Source organism: Aspergillus aculeatus, assembly GCF_001890905.1.
Source record: "Aspergillus aculeatus ATCC 16872 unplaced genomic scaffold ASPACscaffold_9, whole genome shotgun sequence".
Taxonomy (NCBI): domain Eukaryota; kingdom Fungi; phylum Ascomycota; class Eurotiomycetes; order Eurotiales; family Aspergillaceae; genus Aspergillus; species Aspergillus aculeatus.
Genome location: NW_017962984.1, coordinates 766,727 through 792,176, shown reverse-complemented (window position 1 = coordinate 792,176; position 25,450 = coordinate 766,727). Strand labels below are relative to the sequence as shown.

At 51.2% G+C, this 25,450-nt stretch overlaps 4 protein-coding genes across 4 annotated transcripts; 1 reads left to right on the top strand and 3 right to left on the bottom strand.

Annotated features, from left to right (window-relative positions):
- Nucleotides 1-1,953: 1,953 nt before the first annotated feature.
- ASPACDRAFT_79200 (putative MFS sugar transporter) lies at nt 1,954-4,468 on the bottom strand. Its single transcript, XM_020205341.1, has 9 exons — nt 4,388-4,468; nt 4,110-4,309; nt 3,815-4,005; nt 3,663-3,747; nt 3,413-3,606; nt 3,314-3,355; nt 3,201-3,257; nt 2,748-3,132; nt 1,954-2,667 (listed from the first exon to the last, which is right to left on the bottom strand). The coding sequence occupies exons 1-9, from the start codon at nt 4,404-4,406 to the stop codon at nt 2,320-2,322; spliced, it is 1,521 nt and encodes a 506-aa protein (XP_020055635.1). The 5' UTR covers nt 4,407-4,468; the 3' UTR covers nt 1,954-2,319.
- Nucleotides 4,469-5,277: 809 nt separating this feature from the next.
- Nucleotides 5,278-6,982, top strand: ASPACDRAFT_29447 (uncharacterized protein; the record flags this gene model as incomplete). Its single annotated transcript, XM_020199642.1, has 3 exons — nt 5,278-5,751; nt 5,882-6,215; nt 6,303-6,982. 3 exons carry the CDS (start codon nt 5,278-5,280, stop codon nt 6,980-6,982), a joined length of 1,488 nt encoding a protein of 495 aa, XP_020055634.1.
- Nucleotides 6,983-9,691: 2,709 nt separating this feature from the next.
- Nucleotides 9,692-12,721, bottom strand: ASPACDRAFT_120554 (putative phosphoinositide-specific phospholipase C). Its single transcript, XM_020196360.1, has 4 exons — nt 12,017-12,721; nt 10,972-11,833; nt 10,311-10,911; nt 9,692-10,255 (listed from the first exon to the last, which is right to left on the bottom strand). Exons 1-4 carry the CDS (start codon nt 12,410-12,412, stop codon nt 10,090-10,092), a joined length of 2,025 nt encoding a protein of 674 aa, XP_020055633.1. The 5' UTR covers nt 12,413-12,721; the 3' UTR covers nt 9,692-10,089.
- A 1,559-nt stretch (nt 12,722-14,280) lies between these two features.
- gtb3 (glycosyltransferase family 4 protein) lies at nt 14,281-23,026 on the bottom strand (the record flags this gene model as incomplete). Its single annotated transcript, XM_020201351.1, has 3 exons — nt 14,281-22,761; nt 22,823-22,912; nt 22,961-23,026. The coding sequence occupies 3 exons, from the start codon at nt 23,024-23,026 to the stop codon at nt 14,281-14,283; spliced, it is 8,637 nt and encodes a 2,878-aa protein (XP_020055632.1).
- Between the last annotated feature and the right edge of the window lie 2,424 nt (nt 23,027-25,450).

The following is a 25,450-nucleotide window of genomic DNA, read 5'->3' as shown; positions in this document are numbered from 1 at the left end:
AGTGATGTTACCAGAGTCTGCTATTATTGCTGTTTGCTTGCTCATTGTCTCTTGTCGTCATTCAGCCCCTGCGATTTGCTACTGCAAACCAGAATTAATCGACGGGATCGCGGGTAGATGGGCCAATGATCGAAACGGATCAGCTACATCAGACAACCAGTCTGTTGGGACGAAAGGGAAACCTGGATACTGCTCAGCTCTATACACCTTCATGGCAGTAAGAGTGCATAGGAGTGCATCTCCAAAGGCCCGCCCTCCTTTGGTGTTGTTGGCGGTCGCAACGCTCGTCTATCATTTTCTTTGTTTGATGTCCCCACTCGGGCTTTCTCCTATCTTCTTTTTATCTAACCATTCTTGTTCTTCTATTTCTTCTTTCTTGTTTAGCCTTCTTGGCTACCTAGTCCGATTCTTTTTCCAATTGCGACCGAAAGATATTGGTATGGAGTAAAGGAGCCCGAAAAGACCGATCTTATGCCATCCATGTCTTGCATCCCGCCGACGATGCTTCACTGGTGGAGCGTTGACAAGTGAAAGTGAACCTTATCGCAACCGGGGAATCTCGCATTCTCGCACTCCACAGCAGATTCTGATCGGTCTCTCTCTCTTAACTCTCAGCCATTGGTTTCAAAAAGCTGCGTGACCGGTGCTACGCAGCTCCGGTGTTACTAGTACCACTTATCTGGCGCAGCACCTTCGATTGCAATCGGATACATAAACTGTGGGGCCGTTGAACTTATTCGCTTGCCCCATCGGATGACAGGAGATCGTCGATCGAGGATGTTTGTTGTGCCTCAATCCTGTTTTTTTGCTTTCACCCTTACGCGAACGGCACAGGCAGCTAGACAATTCACAAAGGGTGCTGGAGATCGAGTCTTTCAGGCAGTCCAGTCGCTCGCTTGAATTGGTCGACACCCGCAACTAGTGCAGAGTTGCCTGTCACACTAAGTCGGCAAACCCCCAATTCCAGCCCCCTCAACCCCAAAAGCGGCACTTCTGATATTGGTCAAATCTGACCTGTCACTTTTTTTATGTTGTTCTCCTTCTCTCCGCACCCCCCTCTCGGGTTTTTCCCAACTCTCCAGTCAAAGATTGAGAACGAGTTGCTCTTGCTCCCCTCCCCAGAAGGATTGTCCACTCTTGCCTAAATCAATCTTACCCCTCCTCCTGAGTCTTTCTTGCTCGAGGTCTATCGCTTCTCTTATTGAGTTCCCTCGTATTAGAGCGCGCACGCAAAGTTTCATCATCTACACCCCCCGTTGACCCCTCCCCCCCTCTCTCCCCCGCGCAAAGGAGGGAAAATGGACTCAATTTACTGTGATTTTTCAATCTTCCATCAACCAGCACATCTCGATCACCTCTTCACGATTCAATACCGTAGTGCGGAAGCAGCGACAAATGCAGACAACTGCAGCCAATCCGAGGCTGACATTCCACACCTTGGAGGGGCGCCACACCGCAAGTTTAACCATGAAAGACACTGCATCTAACCTTCCGTACTCGATGCAGAATCTCCCCAAGTGCCCGCAGCTCTGGTCATTCTTCACTCTGTGAATCGCGGTTGAGCCCCGGAAGGGGGTTTGGTGGGGAGTTTGCTTTTTTTTTTTTTTTTTTTTTTGTTGGCGACACTTTATGAATGATGGACAGTGCATCTTGCATATGCCTGCAAGCGCTTGACGTTCTTAATATGCATGCCAGCTTACATCATAAAGAGCCGTCTACTTGTGTTGTCCCAGATCAGAGAACAGCTCACCTCATCCGTCCCCTTCCTGTGGGGAACGGCTGCCATGCGCATTTACACTGCAGTTGTCACTTCTTTGGTTGGCATCTGACACTTCAGGCATGATCATGTAGGGATTCGTCGAAAGATGGGATACAGATCACAGTAGAGCCTACCAGCAGCTTGCTCTTCGAGTCATTGGGCTTTCTGGGCATGTCGCACCGCGAGGCACAACTCGTTTGACCCCTACACAGGAAACCTGACTGGATAATCTCCGGCATGTGGCTTGGGCCCGATGGTCCGATGTGCGGTTATAGTACCCTACTTCCTCGGTGTATCTCGGTAGAAAAAGCCATCTGGAAGGCTGTATACCTAGCTTATCGTCTATTGGCAGGGGTTGATCACCGCACTTTCATCGCTGATGCGCCACCCCGAACAATTCCTTTGTAGTCTCAATGTCACCATGCCTGCAGTCGCTACTAGTGATAGTGAATAAGTTTAACCCCGGTCGCAAGCGCATGGTCAGCGAAGCAGCACTGGCGTAGCCCCTGTCACCTTCAACACATCACAGGAAGAGAATTACCCCCGTTGTGTATCTCCTTCTAGCCTCGTGCATCTTCGATATGCTCATCGGAGACCCTCGACGTGATGCTCTCATGGCCCTTTTCTTTGCCGGGCTGGACAACCTGGCTCACCTGGGAGACGACAACGTGCGATGGCGCGGTCCGGTGTCTCTTTCTCTCCTTCACAAGCTCCTTGGACGCTTGCACCGCGCTCTTGTCCAGATTAGTGAACAAGTAATCTATTTCTTCAAGGGTAAAGTTCGCCGTCTCGGGATAGCAGAAGTAGATCAGCGGGACAAAGGCCAAGTTCGTACACATGAAGATGAGGTAGGCTTTCCACTGCAGGCGATTGATGATGATCGGCGTAATCATGACGACGAAGAAGTTCTTTCATCCAGCACCACCATCAGTATGGATTTCGGGGGCCCCCATGGTGGGTGGTTGATTTAGAATAAAATGTGACTTACCCAAATCCAGTTGGACGAGATCCCGATAGCCGTGCCCTTTGCGCGCGCATGCAGAGGCAAGATCTCCGGGACATAGCACCATGGGATGCAGTTGACGGAGGCACCGAAGATGAGCATGTAGAGGAAGAAGAAAGCCACCGCCGCGGACGAGGTCGCATGCTCGTTGGCGTGGCCTTTGAAACTGAGCAGGACGGACACCATCATCATGCAGATCCCCAGGCCGAATGAACCCCAGATCATGGGCGCTCGGCGACCAACCCGGTCGACGAAGAAGGTCGGGAATATACTGCCCACCACGAACATGATCTGGACACAGCCTCCCAGGATCATGGAGAGGTTCTTGCTGAGGCCGACGTTGCTGTTGAGCACGGTGGGGATGAAGTAGCTGGGGACGTTTGTTAGCCGGGGAAATCTGCGGACTTGAGACCTGGGGATGTCTGGATCAGATCATACACGACGAGATTGATGCCGCCAACTTGGTTCATGAATTGCATCCCGTAGGCAAGAAGACTTGTGACCGGCGAATTAGATGACACACCGGTAATTTTGAAGGAGATCAGACTTACACTCGATGGCCTGTTGAGACCTTGTCATGTTTGAGGATGTTCCTGTAGAGGTTAGCAGGGCGCGCCTTCCCCCGAACTATACCCACGAGAACAACATACCTCCATTGGAACTCCCCATGTTGCGTCTCCACGGCAAGGGCTTCCAGGATCTCTGCCTGCTCGGCAAGGATCTTCGGGTCATCTTTCGGACGACCGTAGACATCACTGAGGATTTGCAGTGCTTCGTCGCGACGACCTTCCTTGTAGCAGTATCTCGGAGACTCGGGCAACCCGAACACGAGGATGACCACCACCTTATCCGAGCGTCAGTCTTGCGTCTCGGTCCCTAGATGAGAATAGGATCACTCACAAACGCAAAGAGCATCTGGCATGCAATAGGAAGTCTCCAAGCGATTTGACCGCCGACGAATCCCATACCATAGTCGAAGAAGTAACTGCATGTGGCGCTCAGCATGACAAAAAAAGAATAGCCTGCAATGGCGCCCGGTCGAAGCGACTTACCTGATGACAATTCCCACACCCACTAGGAGGGGTTCGCTGCAGACAAGCCGTCCGCGCTTGTTGGCCTCACATAGTTCTGCCTGGTACATGGGCACTGTGGATGTCTCGATCCCAGTGCCAATGCCTGTGACAAAGCGACCGATCATCAGATGCGGTACTGAGAAGGCGGAGCATTGCAGAGTAGCTCCAATCTGTCGGGAGGTTAATCGATCATCATCATCTTCATCAGCTCATGAGCGATTCCCGCCCCATGGATGAAGGGAAAACTCTGGGACCGGAACGAGAGCCTACTTACTATGACCCAGACCATAGCAAACCACATTGCTCTGCGTCTTCCCAGCCGTTCTGCCAGCATGAAGTTAACGAGACAGCCGGCAAAGCAGCCCAGGTTGTAGATGGAGACAATGATGCCTGTGAGGCTGTCATTGGGATGATTCATGGTGTCGAGGAAGTCATCGTTCTCCACGATCCCGGAGAAGACACCCTGATCGTAACCTGGAGGAGAAGATGGGTGAGTTGGAAGTCCGTCTCAGCTGCTGCTGTTGAAGCAGGCGTAGGACTGTCTTGACCTACCGAAGAGGATGAAGGCCATTCCACAGGCTGCCCAAATGGCGGCCTGTAGGGCGAAGCCTGTCCCAAATATATTGATCTGCACCATTTTGCTCCTATTTTGCTCGCTGTTGTATGTAGATGTTCACAAGACATCGCGTCTGATCGCGTGTAAGATGAGTGGCTGAATGCAAGGTATATATGTACTAGCCCCTGCGGAAGAGAACACCCAGTGGCGTTTTGCTACCAGCCATTTGGACCAGCATGTTAGACGATTAGCCTGGCAGGAGACCAACCTATCTGGCTCTATGGAGAGCAATTGATCTCGTCATCGATGGCTGGTGAGTCGGACGAGAGAAGCCGAGAAGATGGAAGTAACATCGATCATCCATGATGATTTGAGCCGAGACAGAAGAGTCGGTCACGGGATGTCCCGATCGGGCAAGAGGAGGCTACGGCAACCGAATGTTACCCCGGAGTGCTGCTTCAACCCCGCAATAGGACTAAACTCATCCCACAACCTGCCCATGGGGGATCTGCGCTTTGGCTGACGTTCCTGTCCATGTTACCTTGAGGAAGAGGAAAAGAACGAGATAATTGGCGAATGTCTGACAGTCTGACAATCTGGGGAAAGCGAAAGTCACGAACAGCAGGTTTCCATTTCCATACCCCGCGCTGTCGATCGCACTAAAGCCGAGGTGGCCCTTTCGAAATCGGTTGTCTACCAAGGAACTTGGAAGAGAACGAACCCCTCCCAGGTTGCCTCGCAGTCTGTCTTCAGCTCAGCAGCAGCAGTAGCAGCAGCAGCAGCCTTCTCGTTTCTTGTTACATCCCTTATTGCTTGTCTAGCATGATCTAGATTGGAAAATCGGGTCCGAACCAGGGAAACCAAGGAAAGGATGGACAAGCGACCCATGCCGGTCAAACAGGCCATTGAGCCTCCCCCAAAGCGGCAGCGTCTCGATGATGCTCAGCATAAGCAATCCCAGCCGCCAGAGATAGAGATCGGTCTCGGCCCCTTGTTAGCTCACAATCTCAACGGTCGTCCATGCAACCTTGACGGCGCCAATCTGCACAGTTCTCCCAATTCGGGTGGTGATTGCGGCTCATTCCAATCGCCGGCGGCTGGCAGCTGGACGCAAGATGGCTTCTCACAAGACCCGGACTTTCTGGCGTCCCAGGAAGAACTGCGATGTTTCCTTTTTTCCCTGGCCAATTCGGCGGTTCCGACCCGGGCATCTAGCCCAGACGCGGCCGGAAGTGGGGATTCCCTGGAACAATTGGTTCAACCCCTACCCAAGGACAGTAGGGATTCATGGCATGCCCCACTATCTGAGGGGAGACATATTCAGTACCTCAAGAATTATGTTACTGAAGTGGCGCCATGGGTATGTCAATCTTTTTTTGCCCCTTGATCACGCGCACTAGCTTAGCTTGATGCTGGCCATACTGATAACGTATCGATCAAATCTTCTGTAGCTGGACATGTTCGACTCACAATGCACCTTCCGCCATCAGATCCCTGCTCTTGCTCAAGAATTCCCGGCTCTTTCTTATGCCATACTTGCTCTCTCAGCAAGGCAGATCGAACGTAAGAATGGCGTTCGGAATTGGTATGATAGTCTTGAATTGTACCAGGAGGCGATTCGGCGGTTGAGTCCACTTCTCCAGGTGCGCGACACGAAGGTTGTCGCAGCTTGCGTGCTTCTTTGCTGCCTGGAGATGATGTCGGCTCGGGCACAAGATTGGCGCCGTCATCTGGAGGGGTGCGCCGCGTTATTCAGTGCGTTTGGTATCCACGGCTTCAGCCAGGGGGTTTTACAGGCGATTTTCTGGTGTTATGCAAGGATGGGTGAGTCTCTCTATCTATTGTGACTGCAGCTCTCCGTGGTAGAGCAGATAGTTCCCCGAGAGAAAACTTCCTAATGGCTTGTGTTAGACCTCTGCGGTGCACTCATTTCTGATGGCACGCAAACTACACTCCTACATCCTTGCAAGTGGTTGCCTCCAGGCTGTCAAGACGAGGATGCATATCGACTTTTCCAGAGTGTCAAATCTCCGGACATGCACGCGAATTACGCAGTCTATCTGTGTATGAAGGCGACACAACTTGTTTCGGATCGCACAAAATTCGTCGAGTTGGGCGAAGACAATGGCTGTACTACCGAAGAGTTTCAGACCCGTTGGCTTTTGCTCTGGAACGGCCTCCAGTGCTGGCTGTCGGAGCGGCCAGACGAGTTGCTTCCAGTTCAGACTGTCAGCCGCAAGCCTTTCCCTCATATCTTGTTTGTCCACTGGGCTGCGATATCATCAAATCAACTTTATCACACTGCATGTATATTGCTGTTGAAAGTGCTGCCGAAGGGTGTACGGCTGCCGCGATCACCGGCCCTCTTTCCGCTATGGCATGCACGCCGAATCTGTGGTATCTCGCTGGCCAATCCACATCAAGGATGTCTGAACAATTCAATCCAGCCATTGTGGATTGCAGGTCAGCTCTTCAGTCACAGATCGGAACACAAAGAGATCATCAATCTGATCCGAGGTATCGAGGCTGAAACTGGCTGGGGAACATGTTGGCGGATCCGCGATTTGGAATCTGCTTGGGGCTGCCGATAACGTTTGCATGATTGAGCACCATGTCTATGATATCTTGCCAGGTAACATCACACTACAGGCGAAGCAGGTCAGACGCCATCCAGAAACGACCAGTCCTGCTGTAGATCGCTCAGATACTGGCCTATATGCCACCCAGTGATTGAGTAAATTCGCTCAAAGCCCTGCAGAATTGCTTTCTGCTGGGATTCGTGTGTCATAGTCCGCGCAGAAACGAGGAAGGAGGCGACCAGACAAGGATCCCAGCAGTCACGGCAGTCATTGTTTAGTGCAATGCCGCAAATTCGCTGCGAATGCCAGAGAGGAGAGAGAAATCGAGCCTGTGGGTTGAGGAGCGCGGTGCGTGGCTTGCATTGCAGAAGCAAGAGCGCAGCGGTGTGATAGAGCTGGTTGCAGTATGCGCCCACCCCATTAGCAAAGACTACCAGAGGAAATCCACTCCCGGTATTTGAGATATTGTCATCGCCCTCCAGCTCAACCAATGGACGAAACTCTTGCGGCCGTGAAGCATACCACCGGTCTAGTTCATCGAACGCCTGGAGCCAACTGTCCAGAACCTGATGGCAACCAGGAAAGTTGCGTGGGCTGAGCTGTTCATGACATACCATCAATGCCTTTCCACAGAGCCAAAGAAGGACACGTGCATAAAGCGAGACTCTTTCATGAGTATCATGGGTACGCGAAAGCAGTTCCAGATTTGGCACGGGACCGGAGGGAATTGGGATCTGAAGGGCCGTGTCATTCGCGAGCGCTACACTCAAGTCTATCTAGTATTAGCAAAATTACCATTCCAGGCAGCTTAGCACATCGGACTAACCTAGTCTGAGAAACATCCAATAAATAGACGATTCGATATTCGATAGCAAAGAATGCTCAAGCAGAGGCTCTAGCAAGCAGAGGTTGTCATTCTGCAAGGTGCTCCAACCGTAAGAAATGTCGGATACTAAAAAATGCAACCTCTCTAATATCAACAAAAGCGCCATCTCAGTGAGTTCAGGAGCAAGCCCAGACCCAAGGTGTATAGGCCTGAGTAAAGGCCTTCCACGACTGAGTGCATTTGGCTGTTGGTGATTCTGGTGAATGCAAGATGCTTCCGATAGCATCAACAACGCCGACAAGATCTGCTCAGAGCGTGTCGCCATTCGAGTAACTATGATCCCAAATGGATGTTTCAGGTCGCAAATATCTAGCTGTGACATGTCCTGATTTAGCCACTGGATTACGTGTGCCTTCACCGACCGATAGCAGCAGATAGGTATATTCACCCAGGGAGCGACAAAATACCGATAATGACGCATAAGTTCCAACTTCCGCTCCTCCTCATCCATGATTGAAGGCGATGAACCCAGCTCAACCATCTGCGACATTCCAACAGCGACAGAGTCCTCGCGCCGTCGTGCCAGAGTGCCAGTGTCTGCTTGGTTGGCTGAAGTGGCCGTCATGACGGGCGAAGAGTCCGCGATCGGCTCCGGTGTCTCGAGGTAGGAGATATCATGAACCAGCGCAAGCTGATCAGTCGCGTTTATACTCGAGCCCAGCGCAAGAAGACCCTGAACAGCCGATGTATCCCTGTGACTAAAAAAGCCGTGGCCGCTCCCGAGCAGTACCTCATCTTGCTTATCTTCAAGATGTTGACGGTCATCACCGGCGCGATCTGCTGGACCCTCTGCCCATAGAGGACTTGCAACTTCTCCACTCAAACCGGACTGGACGTCCCCTCCCTCTTGTTTCTCCTTAGCACGCTCATGATGAGAACCCGCCGACCGGGTACCAAAGGAAGAAGACGAATCCAATTCCAACTCCTCTTCTTCCTCACCAACAGTATTGCCATCTGCCCCATTCAAGGCCAGAGGATCCTCTTCAATGAACTAAAAACATAAGTATTAGTAAACACGCGCAACTTCTTATCGGAGATTCCTAACAGAAACAAAAACCACATCTCAGTGTACAAAAACCGAGATTAAAGGAGCTCAGCAGCAGCAAACAACAATAAAATGCCCAAGAAACCAAAATCAAAACGCACCCGCAAAGTCTGAAACCGTCTCTTCGTCGACCTCGGAGTCCGTAGTTCCTTCGCAGGCACCGTGTACGTATTCTTCGAGAGAAAGGTGACTTGCATCCCATAGCTGCAGACGAAATTCTTGTCCACGCAGTTCTGGCAGCGTGGTTTGCCTTCATCGCCTGTTTGTGTTTCCCGGAGAGAGACAAAATGTTAGTAGGAAGTCACTGCAAGCATCAAGAGTCCAGAAAAGATTGTAATAAGTTGTATCCATCCATGGTTTTCATAAGGATGGTGGTAGTGGGTAGGTGCTTAGAGAGAAAAGATAGGAGAAAGTGGGACACAAACTCACACTTGCGCCGTCGCGTGCGACATCGCAAGCACCCGGTCCTACATCTGGTAAATTTAGGCGGCGTGGGTGTCACTTTGGCTGCAGCTGCTGCAGCTGCTGCATCTGCCATGGAGATGGTCGGTTGGTTGTAAGGAGGTACACCCTTTTGAGGTGTTGAGAATCTGGATTGATCGAAGGGTAAGAGTTGTGTAGAATTCTAGCGATTCGGGTGCAGGATAGGAACGGAGAAGGGACCGATGGATGGGGAGAGTTAATGAATCCAGTAGGCCTAAGCGCGGGGTAGAAAACAAACCCCCGACTGCCGGCCCCGGGCGGCGCTTCGAGTTTCCATTTCGAGATTACCCCAGCTTTTCCAAATTCTCCCCATTCGCGAGCCGATCGGCTGGGACCACGTCATAATTGAGATGCGCTTGCAACGACACTAAAGTCTGGCTTGTAGTATCTATGATGATCACGTCTGCCTATATTCTACCTGTGTTGGTTATGGTAATCTGACGGCCTAAAAGAAGTAACACCATTGTCGCAGTGCACATTTACGCAGGATAAGAGGCTCCAAAGGGACAGTCCGATTAGGATCTATATGCCTCCTCTCCCAACCCAATTCAATTTCATGGAACGCCGAAGTTTATGGATTGTTAGTGTTTTTTCCACTTACATTATGCAGCGCTTTGCGGATGACCTGCTGTCAGCGCCTGAACATGGGTGTAAACCCAATCCACATTCCCAACTTCGACCCGAGATGACTGTAAACTGATAGTGTCAAGTCATGGTCTTCGTGATCCGGACCAGCAGAGCACCACCAGTATCCACTCCCGCGCGGTCATATATATGAACAAAACGGTAGCCATGCTGAAGTCTGCTGAGTCGTATGCACGCCCACCCAGCAAGCGAGTCACGGAAAAACTCGTCATCCTTGATCTTGAACCTATCCCATCATCAGCATCCACCGTCCGAAAGAACGGTCGTCAGAGAGCACATACCTGACAAAACTAAGATCTTCAACGACGTTGGGTATGGGAGGGAACTCGATCTTCTGGCCCTCGAAATCCGGATTCGACCCCGTTGCACTTTTGGTGGTTCGCTTGTAGCCGGCTTTTTCAGAGTCTGATTCATCATCGCTCGCGGAGTCGCCAGAGTCATCATCTGGAGTATCAAGATGAAGGATACAAGACACATAGGGGTGGAACTTCTTTTCGCTCGTCTGGCCTGGCGGCAGTGGCAGGTTTTGACCGGCGATGAATTCAATGGACAGGTTGAGTTGTCGTCGTTGGACGATGATCGAGTCCGCGTCAGAGCTTCGATACCCGGGGGGCTTGAGTACCCAGCCGTGCTCGCCTGCAAACATCCCGTGGTTGAGCATCATTCCCTTGTCGAGATTCTGCCAATTCAATGCTACCATCTGGGCGCCGCGCCGCCAGAAGAAACCGGGGTCCATATTGGAAGACCCTAGGCGTAGCCCTTTGGGGTATACGCGCATGAAGAAGTGGCGGTTGTGCTCGAATAGCGCATTAGGGTCCTTTATATGTGCCTCTCGTACTGCATTTTCCGAGAGAGAAAATACGTGACTTGGCACTTTGGCCTCTGTGGTGTTTCAAAGTGAGCAACAATTCATGGAAAGCCAGTGGATTAATCTCAACATACCTGGCTGCTTAAAGTCCTTGAAGTGGAAACCTTTGGTGAAAACGGCCAGCTTGCTCAGAGCATGCACGATCTTCGACGGTTTGTGGGGAGCCGAAGCAGGGGCTTCAGGCGTCTCAGGAGATGTGCTCGCGGGGCCTAGTGGTGTGCCTTGCTGTTTGAGCGTCTGAACATGCTTCAAATATACTTGCTTCTCCTCTTCCTCCGGGTCCTCGTTCTTGTCCACGCTGTCTGGGGCAACGTATTTCACCTTGATGAGAATTTTCCGCTTCAGCTCCTCCAGAGGCGGCGGCGTCTTGGTCGCTTCAATCTCAGGCGTCACTTCGATCAACATCCCCTTCCACGACTCTTCCATAATCTCCACCATGGTGTGCTGCTGTTCATGACAGGCATGCACCTCAAGACTCACAATCACCGGCAGGTCGCTGGTCACAAACGCGCTATCGCGGATGGCGTAGCATACATCTCGAAAACTGGCCTCCTTGGTGAGGGTGTGGCCGTGGAGGACGCGCGGCTCTGGACGTGCCGGGCCCTGAGCTGTTTCTTCGGGAGGCTTTTCCGTCGTTGTAGGTTCGCTTTTAGACGACGACAATCGATGATGGCCCAAGAAGCCCTCTAACTTGCCGACTTCTTCGGAAATCGCTTGAAGACGCGGGTGGCTCTCGGTCGCTTTTCTGAGTCTCTCCATCTTCGACTTGCGACGGCGAGGCAACTGGGGCCTAGCGGCGCTTTCATCCGAGCTTGAGTCATCGCTACTACTGCTGCTGCTACTGCTGCTACTGGTGTCTTCGTCCTGCGAGCTTTCGGAGCTGCCCTTTCCGTCCCAGATGTCTATCTCGACACATCTTCCTCCACGAAGCAATACCTAAGACACATCAGCTGTCTGCTTTTCTTCCGCGTTAAGGCAGAGTCTCTTGGTATCGATGATGGCTCGACGTAAGATGGAACGTCGTGCGGATACTTTTATACAGTGTTGACGCGAGTTCCCTTCTTACAGCTGGCTTTTGAACACAACGAAAAAAATGACGGGTCCAAAGGGGCAACGTACATTGGTATAGGCACTCGCATCCGAGTCGCTATAAAGCTGATTGCCTGTCAAGTACGTATTATGACTGGAGGAGATATAGTAGTCCGTGATTGGAGCCGAGAGATCAGGCCGATCGACCGGCTTCAAGGCAGAGGCCGCGGGACTCGCCATGTAAGCATAGAATGCTGGCAAGGATGCCAGGGGATTTGTGCCTTCTTTGCCACTTGCATCTCGCGTGCGAGTCTCCTGTTGAATCTCCCTGACAAAGTCTGGCTGGGACAATGAAGTCAACGAGCTGTAGATTTTGTCCAGGTATGTGAGGACCGGAGGTGAGAAGGTGGGTCTGGTCTCCGCTTTGGTCACAGGCTGCGATGAGTCCAGAGTGACATTGCTGATATGTTCTGTGATTCCAACCATCTCTGTCTTTCTGTTGTGTTGTCCCAGCTTAGATTGTAGCCTGGTCCACACCGACTGGTTGTGATGCTTGCGGGCCGTGGTTGAAGGTGGGGGGGGATCACGAGCACTCGGATCAGAATGAGCCAAAGATAGCCGGCCGTGTGAAGAACGCGGGGGAGGCCCAGGACAGCGGAATCAATGGAATGGAAGATACAACTGAGAAACAATGAAGTAGCATGAAATGCTGGGAGTAAGGCTGGTGGAAGAAAGTTCCGGTTTGTTTTTTTTTTGGTGTTGTCTGTGAGAGTTTTTGGTTCTCCACGTGAAGTGGAGACGGATTGTTTCAACCTTCAAAACTAGCCTTTGTTGACTGGCCTTATAAGGATAAGGCTACTACTAGCTCTTCCTTTGCATTTTTATCACCCCAACTTTTCTGAGAATGAGGTATGACTGCTGTTGCTAATGACGTCTACATTGACTTCCGAGCTGAAGCAGCAAAGAGAGCAGACAATCAGGCATCTGGAGTGCTGCAAGGCTGCCTGTCCAAAGGCGATACCTTTCGAGTGAGGTGGGTGCGGGGCATTTCAGCACTGACGCTTTCTTCAGCCTTGTCTCGCAGGCAAAAAGACTACCCAGATCGATATGATCTGTCTGCTGCATGACCCAGCCAGAATATCTCTCCTTCTTTTTTCTGCCGAATTCTACTCATCCCTCAACAGTTCAGGGTAGGAGTCCACGATGCCAGCAGTGGTGCAAAGTAAAGTAGCGGTGAAGAATCAATCACGGGGTGACTCCCGACGGGTCGGTGGCAGGTCGCATTGAAGTCGCAAAAGACGATACAGTAGATGGATCATGGCTTTTCACGTTCATTCTCCAATAACATACTCACATCCCTCTGGTCCAATCCACACCTCATGTACTTTTCCCGCCGGCACATCCAACCTCGCGCCCACGCCGCACGTCTCCTTCTTGACCTTTCCTCCATGGATCGCAACATTATCCTCCGGGTACGTGATGGTCAGACTCCCTTGACGGATCAGATGGGTCGTCAACCCAGAGTGCGAATGAGGTGGGTAGTGCGCATTGCTGAATGACGATTTTCGTCAGCGGATCGCATATTCAGCATTTCGGTCTCGTCGTCGGTGGTAGGTAGACATACCTCCCATCTGACCAGGTGAAGACATGGCTAAATCCCCAATCCCGGACCATGCGCTCGCATTCTTTGCGGCTGCCGATGGGGTAGGTCTCGAGCTCGGGTGCAGTCATTGTGCGCTGAAACCTCTTCTTCTCCTTTGTACTCCGTCCAAGAGGGTCGTGTTTGGAGGTTTGATCTCTCCTTCGAGTTGCAATGAGAGCGGGGAAGGCGATCGATGGCAATGACGTCGTTGCGGTCTCGCATCACGTGTTTTTCCTCTTTGTCTTGACAACAAATCAGATCGAGACAAGAATGATCCTTTTAGTCCATTGATGTACATTTATGCTACTATTTACGATGCTTTCAATCTCGACGGTTTCCAATTGAATAATTCTCAACGCTCTTGGTGTGTGTAGTCTATCAAAGAAAGTAGAGTTCCGCCAATCATTGCCCCAATGCTGTGACTTTTATACAACCAGGAGAAAGAGTGTGCAAACAAGCATGTGTGGTCGAATCGCAACGTCTTCTTGGAGACAGAAAGAGAGCTGTATGGGGAGTGATATCGAAGCTATGCGAGGGAAACACGAAAACAAAACATTGTCATCACATGATTATATGTACAACAAATAGGGATATTTATTTGAGGAAAAGAGCAACAATTATTGACAAGATCGGATACAATGAATAGAGCCAGGAACAAACAGGGTATAAGATCGAGCTGCAGCGGCATCAAAAGGGACAGTCAACCTGTCATTCAGACATTGTTGCCACCGTCAAGACCCCGGAAGTAGCTGGACTGGAGAAACTCGTCACGCATGACCAAACTCACGTCCGAGTTACGGTACTGCCGTAGATCCTCGCGTTGAAGTCCACGCAGTTGCTCTCGACCAGCCGTAGAGAGTGAGTGCGTGCGGGAGTGATGCCCGTTGCGATTGAGTACGGGGGAGAGCCGGCCGGTTGGGGAAAGGTGACCGTTGGACGACTTGTTACCCGCGAGCCCCGACCAAGAGAGGGTTTGACGAGGCGCAAAGACAGGCAAAGAGGCATTGCTCGGGAGAGGGAGGAAGGAGCTAGCGTCGGTAGAAGCATTGCTCAGGCTTGACCGGATGGACGACGGGCGTTGATTCGCATTCAGCATAGGGAAATTAGACACGGAGCTGTAGAAGCTTGACATGCCAGACGTAGCGGACGATCGCCAGGAGTTAACTGCGCTGCGTGGTATGGTAATAACTTCTTCGTCAATTGGCATAGTTTGCTGCAGAGCAGTGGCAACATCAGCGGGCTCACTAAGACTAGCGTTGGGGCGACTAGCCATGATCTTAGCGGACTTTCCGATCCAGAGCATCTGCTCATGCTCACGCAGGTACCGATCACCACTGAAGGACTTCTGCACAATCTTGCGGGTCATCATACCCAGCTTGCGGCGGTGTTCGCTCTTATCATACATGCGGCGCGTGATCTTAGCAACATCCTCCGGGGTAGGTGCAGAAGTCAAGACAGGAGGTGCCTCGGTATCGTCGGCAAATTTACTCCATTCCCCAAGAAGTCCAAGCATGGTGATCTGCGCGCGGGCGAGAGCCAAGGCATCGTTGGGTGCAACCACGGCGCTGAAGCGGGAGAAGTCATCGGGGTCACTCAACACACGCAGGGAGGCTCCGACATCAGTACAGACAACGGGTGCACCGGTAAGAGCAGCCTCGCCCAGCGCCAGCGGTAAACCTTCAGACAAAGACGAGTTCAGGAAGAGCCAAGTATTCTCCAGCACCTTCATCGGGTCAGCAGTACCACGCAAAGTGACTCGACCACGAAGTCCCTTCGAAGCAATGATCTCTTGGCATTCGGTGGAATATGTTGGGGCCTTGTCGATAGCACCGTAAATGTCCAGATGGTAGTCATCGAACTTCCATTGATTGATGATGATATCCGCGGCAAGGAGCGCTGTCTTGATATCCTTGGCGTACCAAACGTGGGACAGCATAGTGACTGTAGGGCGCTGCGATTTGATCTCCTTAACTGGAGCAAACTTCTGCATGTCGGTGATACCGTTGACCACGGGATCAACCTTGCGACGGAAGACATTGCGATGCTCAATGGTTCCTTGACAGGTACCGATTTCGACTTCCCAGCCTGGGTTGAAGAAGTCGGCACATGGCAGGATGATATCAGCGTGGTGCAGCGTGAGAACCGATGTGACTCGCATCAAGCCCAGAAGAGCATTGCGAACAAAAGGCGAAAGCTTGCAGAGGGCAGAAGAAAGACAGAGATTCGTCTCACGCCAGCTGATGGCATGGTCCCAGATTTGCAATGTACAGTTTCTCTTGATCTTGCAGACAACTCCATATGACGCACTGACGCTGTGATGTGATGCCTGGAAAACATTGGGAATCTTTTCAGGGATGGGAATAGAGAAGATGAAGAGATAGCGATACCAGAGCTCAAGGGCTATGTCGAGAGATGCCAAGGTAGGAAGCTCAGTGTCGTACCATTCTGACGAAGGGGTTGCATTGGGCATCTCCTGAGTCAGCCAGAGATCGCGCCAGCTCTCCTTCACAATTTCACTGTCCCAGATCTGAGTCCAATGACGCGAGTCTTGGAAATAGGTATTAAGGTTCACCAAGGCTCTAGTTGCCTGCTGGATATCAGCCTTGGAAAGGTGGATAGCACGGGCTCCCTTCACCAAGGCCGTTAAGATAGGGATGAAGTTCATCTTGATGTCCATCTCGCTGGCGGAAGTGACGTTCTCGACCTCGGAGTCAAGTTTGTTCTTGAAGAGACCATGCGTGGGCGTGAGGAAGTCGAGACCCCAAAGAGGAACCACTTTCAGTGACAAAATGTTCTGCTCTGTCTGATGCTTGGGAACACCAAAGTCGTTTGCAGATTCGCAGATCATATGCCATTTGATCGTTCGCAGGGAATTGATCATATCACGGCGGCAAGCAGAAACGCCGCCTCCTTCGTTTGGCCAGGTACCATTGTCCGCAGCCATGACGTGCAGTGATTTCTCGGTATCAGAGCCGAAGTCCTTAGATCTTGTGTTGACAACAGCATCACCGCCTGGTCCGAAGTTGAACAGATCACTTATCTTGACAGCCAAGGGAGTCCAACTGGAGATGTTGTCGTCCAGGTCTGCACTGGCCGTGATTGTATCGGCGCGTAAGTCCAGATATTTCTTGGCTGAGGCAAGATCACCGCGATCTCTGCTGCGCCAGTAAGGAGCAAGCGTCTTGTCTCTTCTCAGTAGACGTTCGTCCATCCACCGGACAATAATGCCGTCGAAGTCCACGCGGTCCTTCCAAGCCTTCCAGATCAACGAACGTGCACGAGAAGTGGACACGGGAAAGCGCTTCGTTGTCAGACCGAAGAACCGGGTAAGAATACTTGAACTCAGACTGTCACAATACAGAAGAGGATTGTCATGCACAAAGCTAGTGTACCGGGGTTTGGCCAGTACAGCGAGGTAGTCATGCTCGATCATGGGTGGGGTCTGAATTTTCTGTCCGTTGAGTGTGGTGAAGATCGTAGGATGAAACTTGTGATCGTAAAGCCAGCGAGACTCGTAGACGTCCGCACCCTGAACAAACGAGGCTTCCGTCACCTTGGAATGAGGTATCCAGCGATCAATCTTCTGGGGATGGCGCAGAGGAGGCGCACACCAAGAGACAGTACAGGTGATATGCGAGAGAGCGAATTCTGCCCGAAGCAACTCATCTCCAAACCGAGGATTCTTGCGATAATGATACTTGAACCGAATCAGATTGCCGTCCTTCATGTAGGATCCTGCTTCGATGAGGCCCTTCTTGTTGTACTGCACACTCTGAAGATGATTCTCTCCGCGCACACAGCGGCGTCCCATTGGAACCTTGGCAGAAGACAGCTTGGACAAGGAGAATCCCTTCTTGGACGGGGCACGGTAGTCATAATGATACTCATTGATCACCTTTCCACCTTTAAATTCTTGTCTGACCATGAGTAGCATATCCTTGGAATAGACGCAGACGTAGCTGAGACTTTTCGTGCCTTCCGGCTCGGCCTTGTGCTGTCCCGCGTAGTAGTAGATCTTGAACCCTCCATCAGCTTCGTCGTGCTTGAAAGCAGAGAATGTTCCGTCCAAGCTCTGAATAACAAAGCGGCTCTTCTTGATGCTGATAGTCATTCCTTTCGTCTCATCCCAGAGCTGTTTCACATTGCTGCGGCCGTGAAACAGAAAGAATGAGAGGCCTAGATTCTGCACGATCCTCGAATACGACCAAATCAAGCTCAAGGCCAGGGTGGCTGGTACACGAATGATAGCATGACGTTGACTCATGACATGGTCGAATTCTCGCTGGAATTCAGGATCAGCAATGAGAGCAACAACAATGAACTTGATCGTTGATGCCAATGAATAATAGAGTGAGTGCCAGGGCTTTGCAAAAAGATGAATGATTGCAGGGAGCCTCTTGGAGACATAAGGGATGTAGTCTGGAGTCTCTGGATCTTGGAATACAACAGCTTCGCCTGTGCCATAGTGTGCATAATCGAGAATGCTGACAGCGGTAGCAGCACCAAGGTTGCAACGCGCAACATGCACATCAAGATCCTCCGTGTCGAATTGGCAAAGACGCCCTTCAAGCCATTTCCGATCCTCGCTTGACAGCTGACAAGGCTGGCCAAGGCAACGGTTCAAGAGAGAGTCTCTGATGTCCTTGGGAAGCTTTTCCCAATGAGCATCACATTCAAAGCCAAGGCACAGGTGTTTGAGTAGTTCCTTTTTAGCCCAGCGAACAACGACCGCGGTGTTAGATTCCGCTCGCAGCTGGCGAGCCATAGTTTCAGTCACACCGGCGGTGACGAGAGACTCGGACAGAATAGCATACTCGTGAGGGATATGCAGCATTGATTCGGCGACGGCATGAAGCAATGTTTCAGCAATGACTTGGCAATTGGCACTGACATCAATGCGCTGATCGAGTCCACGTCCAACACCAATGGCAATGCTGAGGTGTGTCGTTGTGCTGCAGCTGAGCGCGTGAATGCCAGGGCCCAGTGACCCAGACGGCACAAGCTCCACGGTAATTTCTCCTTTTCCCCACGCTCCAAGGGCAAGACTGATCAATTCCTCTGCTCTTGGGAAAGCATCCTCGATTCTAAGTTCCTTTCTGCGAGAGAGCAAGATTTCCTTGACTTCGACACCAGGATGATTTTGTGGCTCCAGTTTCAAGCGCGCGTCCGAAGGTATTTGTGCGATTTTCTCGTGGAAAGTTTGCAGTTCTTGCTGGGACCACTCGGGGTCGGCCCATGGAGCCGTGTAGGCATGGAAAGTCTTTCCCAATTCAACAGGTGAGTCAACCTTCTTGGGCATTCCCATCTTCGCAGAGAAAAGGGAGAGGAAAGCGACTGTCCAAGTGGCCGAGCCTAATCCGATTACTTGAGAGTAAGGGAAATGCGGGAGACAAACTTTGAGGGCGATTCCCAAAGGTAAGCCGACAGCGCATCCAAGAAGAAGGGTCTTGAAAGCATGAGGACCAGTAAATATTTTGGTATACTGATACCAAAGCAACCCAGTGTAAGCCAAAATGTACGCGCAGAACGTAATCATGGCTTCGACAGAGGACTGGAAAGTCCACAGAAGAGCTGTAGCAAGCGCAAGGCTCCATACATGCCACATAAGGAATCTGAAGAGGACTCTCCAGTAGACCTTCCTCTTGAATCGTACGTCCCGCTTCTGCGTCGCACGGATGTCCTTTGACATAGGGACAGCTACGGACGAGTGCTGGCCAACGAGGTCGTGTAACTCTTGGGCTTTGGTGTCAATGAGAACAGCACCAATCAAGTAATAAGCCAGGCCGAATCCCACAGCCATTCTCTGTGACTCATTGTCAGCAGCGGACAGCAAACCATTGCCATGTCCGCCAGACAGAAGTTGCACCCACTTGTCCAGGAGGGCCACGACAAAGTACAGAACACCACAGCCAATCTCTCTGCTCGATTGCCGCCATTGAATGAAAGCGTTGTGCAATCGAATGCCCTTCTGAGAGTTCCTGAGCACATCCAGGCCGACTTTGGTTTGGATATTCCAAGACGAGCTGAACGGAATCGGCCTGGGTACATCAGCGTATCTGCAGTACCAGTCCAAGAGAAAATTGGTAGCATCCCAGTCTCTAGCCAATTCAAGCACCAGGGTATCCGTTGTGGGCTTCTTATAGAAGTGGCGGTTCTTCTCTGCCATCACGTCCCTCAGAAGCGCTTCTCTGGACAGCTTTAACACGGCCGGGTCGCTGAGGTTTCCAAAGACTTTCTCGTCGTTGTTACCATAAGTCGCAACATACCACTTGCGGATCTCTGTGTCATCGGTTCTTCTCAAGCTCTGGTACCAAGTGACCCACTTAGAGGCGATAGAGCGAAGGCCAAAGAGTAGGACTATGATAAAGACATAGATGACCGCGAGGTAGATGGCTGAATCATGGCCGGTGAAAGTTGTCACGATGGGCGAGATGAACAGAATTGGAACACACGCGAAGATGATTTTGCGGCCTGATAGGAAAGTGGAGCCGGGATAGCTGAAACTGGCGAGGGAGGCAAAGCTTGAGAAATAGATCGTCAATGCGATCAGATACAGGTAGAAGATGATTCCGGCCCGTGCGCTCTCTGTGGCAGAAATGGCAATGAACCCAATGAGACCACCGGCGACGGTGAAAGCAATTCCGGCAATCAATCGGATGAGGACAAACATGTTGGCGGCGGCGAATGCCATTGAGATCAGATAATAGGGACCTCCACAAGCGATCCACGTGCCGATAGCACCGGACAACAAGAGCGAAATCATTAGAGCGATGGTAGCACTCTGCTGCTCATCATAAGTCATGTAAGCAGAAAGATACAGCCCGCGCCCGATAATGGTGAGCAAGAGGATATCGATCAGCGCAGGGAAAGCGAAGACACTGAGAAATGTGAATCGCTGATAGCCACGCATAGGCTTGACCTTGTCGGCTGGATTCACATCGATCTGTGCGCCAGCGTACGATGTAGCCATATCAGGAGCACCATTGATCCAATTTGGCAGCTTTTCGTTCGTATAGCTCTTGCGAAATCGGTTTGACAGCAACTTTCCAAAAGCACTGGGAACCATGTCGAAGTAGGCTTCACAACGCGATCCAAGAGCGAAAGACTCAGCGAAAGCAGCGGCTTGGTCGGATTGATTGTTGAAGAGCGGGTTCCGGTCGGTCACTTCGGTGTAAATTTCATCCAAGGCGCCCTTTCTTGCCGCACAGAACAATGCGAGGGCCAGCATGTCCGTGTAAGCATCAATAGAAGGGGTTTGGACAAGCTGGCACAAAGCTTCAGAGATCTGAGCAAGTTCAAGCTCTCTTCGCTCGCGTAGTATATTGTTGAAGACAGATTCGGCCTCTTTGAATAAGGCGAGGCAGAGTGTCGGGGAAGGAAATTGGCAACCCTGCTCCTTATACCAAGTGAGACGGGTATCTACCACCATTTCTGGGGTAGCGGATCCCTCGAGATAGGCAGTAGTGTTCAGCTCCTTGAGCTGGGCCAGAGAAGGCAGGTCTATAAGTTGTCTGCGGATATAAGCACAAATGTCTTCGGACATAGGCCTTGGCGCGTCAGTCAAAGACAGATGTTGCAACAAGAGGAGTCGCTCTTCGGGGCTCAAGGCATCGATATCCTGCACAATGCGGCGGGGTAGACCCACGTCCTCGACAAGGTCCTTTGACCATTGCGCCAAAGCGGTTTCTGCCTCAAAGCAGATGTGGCGTGGGAATCCCTTTGCCGACAAGAATGTGTGCAAGACGGTACCCGTAAGACCTTGAGCATTCTTTGATGAGAATATATCGACTCCATCTGCATCCATCTGGTAGACAGCCCAGAAGCGAACATCGGTACTTTTACGTAGACCAGAATCCAATCCAAGATATACTCGTAGTTGGTCGGTGGAGGCCAAGGTCGCAAGCTGCTTAATGGCTGCTGCGAGCTGTTCAGAGGGACTCCAGTCGCACGAGGCCAAATTGTCATGGAACTGCCTAAGGAGAAGCCCCAGACTTTGCAGCTTAGAAGCAGGAACAGGATGGAGCAGGCTATGCGACTTGAGCCGTTGCTGGGATTGCAGGATTTCAGCGAATGCCAAAGGGGTTGCTTCAGAGCCTAGAGGGAAACAGCCTAGCTCCTTGAACTCGACGCCAGCCATGGAAATCGATAACGGGCTACCTTGCGATTTAACCTGAGCGACCCACTCTGGAGGCTCACGCAGAGAGCCAGTCGACTTGGCGCTGAGCTGCGACTGATAATCTGACGACGCAAGTAGTGTCTTCAAAGTCGGGAAGAACGGGATCAAAGAAGTCCAGGATTCATTGTCGACAGGCTGGCGTTCAATGTGAAGATTAGTGCGCCAGCGGTCCTGGGCCTTCATAATCTCGGCGTCTTTCAGCCACCCAAAAGAAGAAAGAGGCTCCAGAATTTTGACATTGAGAGCGGCGTTCTCAAGGGCGGATGCGCGGCCAATCCATGGGATTGCGCTATAGAAATTGCACCACTGCATTGATCTCTGAATTACCGCGTTGGAGAGCGAGGCGGTGTCGTCAATGGTCTCCCAAGCTATCACCAAAAAGTCACGCATACACGCCTCGGAGACGAATGCCTTGATCGTTGGATGTAATTTCTCCAGCTGGAAGTAATCCCGCTTCTGGCCGTCTGGGAGGATACTCGCATTCTTGATGACAAGCCCCGAAATTGCAGTCGTCTGTAATACATCCCGGTCTTGGAGAAACTTCGGTGGAGCTGTTTCGAGATAAACGGCCAAGCCAAGGTTGTTGATTGTCTCGCACAGTCTTGCAAGCACCCTTGACGTGAACTTGTCTTCCCAGTTAGCAAGCAGAACACCACTCAAGACCGATTCGCGAAAGCTCCCAGCCAAAACATTGCCAATTTTCTCGATTGCGGTCGAAGTAGTCTCTTGATTGAGGAGTACTGTGAGGTCAAGTCTACCAACAAACTGCTTGCCTTGCACTTGTGAAAGACCAGATACCACACCGGGCTTCAAGGGATCCACGATGATGAGATCCCAACGTTCGAGCAATTGACGGTGGGTCTCAGTCAGAGGACTAGTGAAGGACCCCAGGTAGACGCCCACAGAGGATGGCTTTTGTTTGCTGTGATGCGCAGTAGTAAGACCAAGCTGTTGAGTCGCAAGCTTGTCCAGCTGTTGAACTATATGGGCCGGCACCACCTCCTTACGGGGTCGCGACTAGAAACAGTATCAGACCGGAGCTTTTCTTATGTGATCTCAGCTTGCAGATGGACTATACCTTATACCATTCGGTGAATCTCTTGAAGCCGGAGTATGTGAGATAGAGACACCCACATACTACACTTGCCAGGAGGATGCCGATCAGGACCTATGACAGGTCAGTATGGGAAGGGCACAGTGTACAGGATTTACGTACAAACTGCCACCAGTGGCTTTTCATCCCAGCCCACCCGACGGGGGAGACGTCGAGGATTTCGGCCATCTCGATTAAAGATTAAGGCGTCCACAATAACGGCGCGAGAACGAGGGACATGTATGATGAATGAAGCAGAGCAGCGAGCGGACGCGATTACTATTAAGAATATAGGATCGTATATTCGGAGGAGGACAACGTCATGCCCTAAATCATGGTTGTAGGTCTCTTTGTTTGTGGTGTGGGATGTACCCAGTCTCAACCAGGGAAGAAGAGAAGGAATAAGAGAACGGTAGCTTTGTGTATATAAACGAATGGCAAGAACTGATGGGTAGGAAACGAGCTCTGAAAGGGTCGAAGGAACGGTGGCCGAAAAGGCTAAAAAAGCAAAATGCGAGGAGAAAATGCGAGCAGGGAAAAAAAGTCAGAATAAAGGCAGCGCCAGGTATAGAGGCGGAAGAAGAGGCCTGAGAAGCGTGATCGAGCAGCCGACAGCCAGCCTCTCCTGTATGTCTGACTCGATGACTGAGCAGGAGGCAGGATGTTAGGTCAGCCGCAGCAGGATGTCAGTTCCAGATATTTTTATTCCATCCAAATTAGTCCGGTTAGAGGGTGCGGGCAGTATCTGATCGGGGGCCACCTAGTCTGATGCAATCACGACCGGTGGCGCCCAACGCAGCTTCGGCCTCAAGGATGACCGAAATAGCCAAGCGTGTCAAAGTCCTTTGGATTTAGTTTGGCGCTAATTCTTTTGGTCTGTTTGAGAGTAAAAAGCGGCAGCTCCATATTGAGTAAGTGATGAGATGGTGCTGGGGCGGTTGCCATGCCATGCCATGGGGATGGCAATGGGGATCAACCCGGTAGCGTGGCACACCCATTCTCTCATCATTTGTGTAAAGCGGAACAAACCGAACGGAGACGAGAGGCAAATGGAACGGTACCATTGATGGCAGCGATTGATCCTTTTCCTTTTTTTCCTGTCTTTGAACAAAAGTGGGGAGATGGAGTGGGAGTGGGAGTGGGAGTGGGCAGCACAAGCACACACACACAGAGAGAGAGAGAGGTCGTTGTTGATGCATGGCCATGGCGATTGTTGCACCACAGTGAGTGCGGTGGAGATTGTCGATATGCGATTGGTCCTTTGAAGAATTTTCAGTCTGCCAGCCTGCCTTTTTTTTCCCTTGCGTTCGAAGTTAGTGGGTATTGCAGAGACAACCAGCCGGTTTGGTTTGTCTACTGAACGGTAGGTTGGAGGGGGAAACGAGACTGGATGAACCAAAAATCAAAAATCAATCAAACAGGAAAAGAGAAAATGAAAAAAAGATAATGTGGAGAAAACTGAGCCCGGGAGTTGATGCGGCTACTAAATTAAGCTTAGTGTTGTATCATTACCTTCAGTACGCAACAGCTCTGTATTCATCGTTCAGATGTTAATACGGTACTGTCAAACCAATTCTTTTACAAAAACACATCCACCGTTACACAGTCTCGTAATACTAAGCGAAAGGTCTCGTATCCGCTGGTTCCTCTTCCCTTGATTGACTTTCCCCCTCTTCCTGTTTCTCTTCTTCCCGGTTAGTCGATCTCCTACTACTACTGAACATGACCTCTATTATCTACCCCACACCATCAATCCAAATCTTCATGGTCTCAGTTCCTGATGGGCCCTCTTCTTAGCTTCCAGGCTCTGACTTGTTCTCCATTCTAGGACGCTAGAATGGCACTGCAATGGCCACCTGAATCTAAAATGGTAAACGGATGCTAACTGTACTGATGCTTTAGCGCTCCTTAGTAGTAGTCTGTGAGCTGAACTGGGAAATCCATCTCCGTGCGCCGAGTCTCTTGTTCGATGGCCAGACTCCCTTGCCATGACTCTCACACCATGTGGGCTCGTCTCTCGTCTATTTTTTCCTCATCTCTGTTTGTCAGATGTTCTGAAAGTTGGATTATGGATGGTACTTGCTAGCGAATGGGTTTGGCAAGGAAGAGAGCCCCCCCATTGCCCTCAATCCATCTCGGAAAAAGTCTCGGGGCAATTTCCACTACGCATGCCATGGCCAACTGGGTCACTCAGATACGATGAACACACTAGTCGAAAATCGACTCATCGCCTCCAACTCCTCCATCCAGGGACCTGAATCTCTGAAAAAGCGGGGCTGCAAGTACCCAGCGGAGACCAAGTGCGCCATATCTGAGTGAATCGTGGAACCCTCGGCTTCGGACTTAACGGGTCTGGCCCTGAAAAAATGCGTGAAACGATAGGCTATCAAGCTTTTTTTACGAGCTCTGGGGAGCAGGCACCCCCCGGCAGTTAATATAAACACACAGGATGTGATTGTGCCCACAGAACACAAGCGCTGATATTTAGTCTACAGCTGACGATTTCGCCAGGGGTCCTGAAGCCCAGGTCCACCCAGTCACTCGCTATCATTCGCCTTCGTCGGGCTGACATTCCTTTTCGTCTTGCGCAGGATCGGTTGATCAGACTACATT

What these genes read in the sequence shown, in the direction of transcription:
- ASPACDRAFT_79200 (XM_020205341.1), bottom strand. An exon ending in TTGCTATGGTCTGGGTCATA is followed by an intron (nt 4,006 to 4,109) that starts GTAAGTAGGCTC and finishes ACCTCCCGACAG; the next exon opens with ATTGGAGCTACTCTGCAATG. An exon ending in GCCAGATGCTCTTTGCGTTT is followed by an intron (nt 3,607 to 3,662) that starts GTGAGTGATCCT and finishes CGCTCGGATAAG; the next exon opens with GTGGTGGTCATCCTCGTGTT.
- ASPACDRAFT_120554 (XM_020196360.1), bottom strand. Translation starts at nt 12,412, where the DNA reads ATGGTTGGAATCACAGAACATATCAGCAATGTCACTCTGGACTCATCG. An exon ending in ATGCGAGTGCCTATACCAAT is followed by an intron (nt 11,834 to 12,016) that starts GTACGTTGCCCC and finishes GATGTGTCTTAG; the next exon opens with GTATTGCTTCGTGGAGGAAG. An exon ending in CAAGGACTTTAAGCAGCCAG is followed by an intron (nt 10,912 to 10,971) that starts GTATGTTGAGAT and finishes GAAACACCACAG; the next exon opens with AGGCCAAAGTGCCAAGTCAC.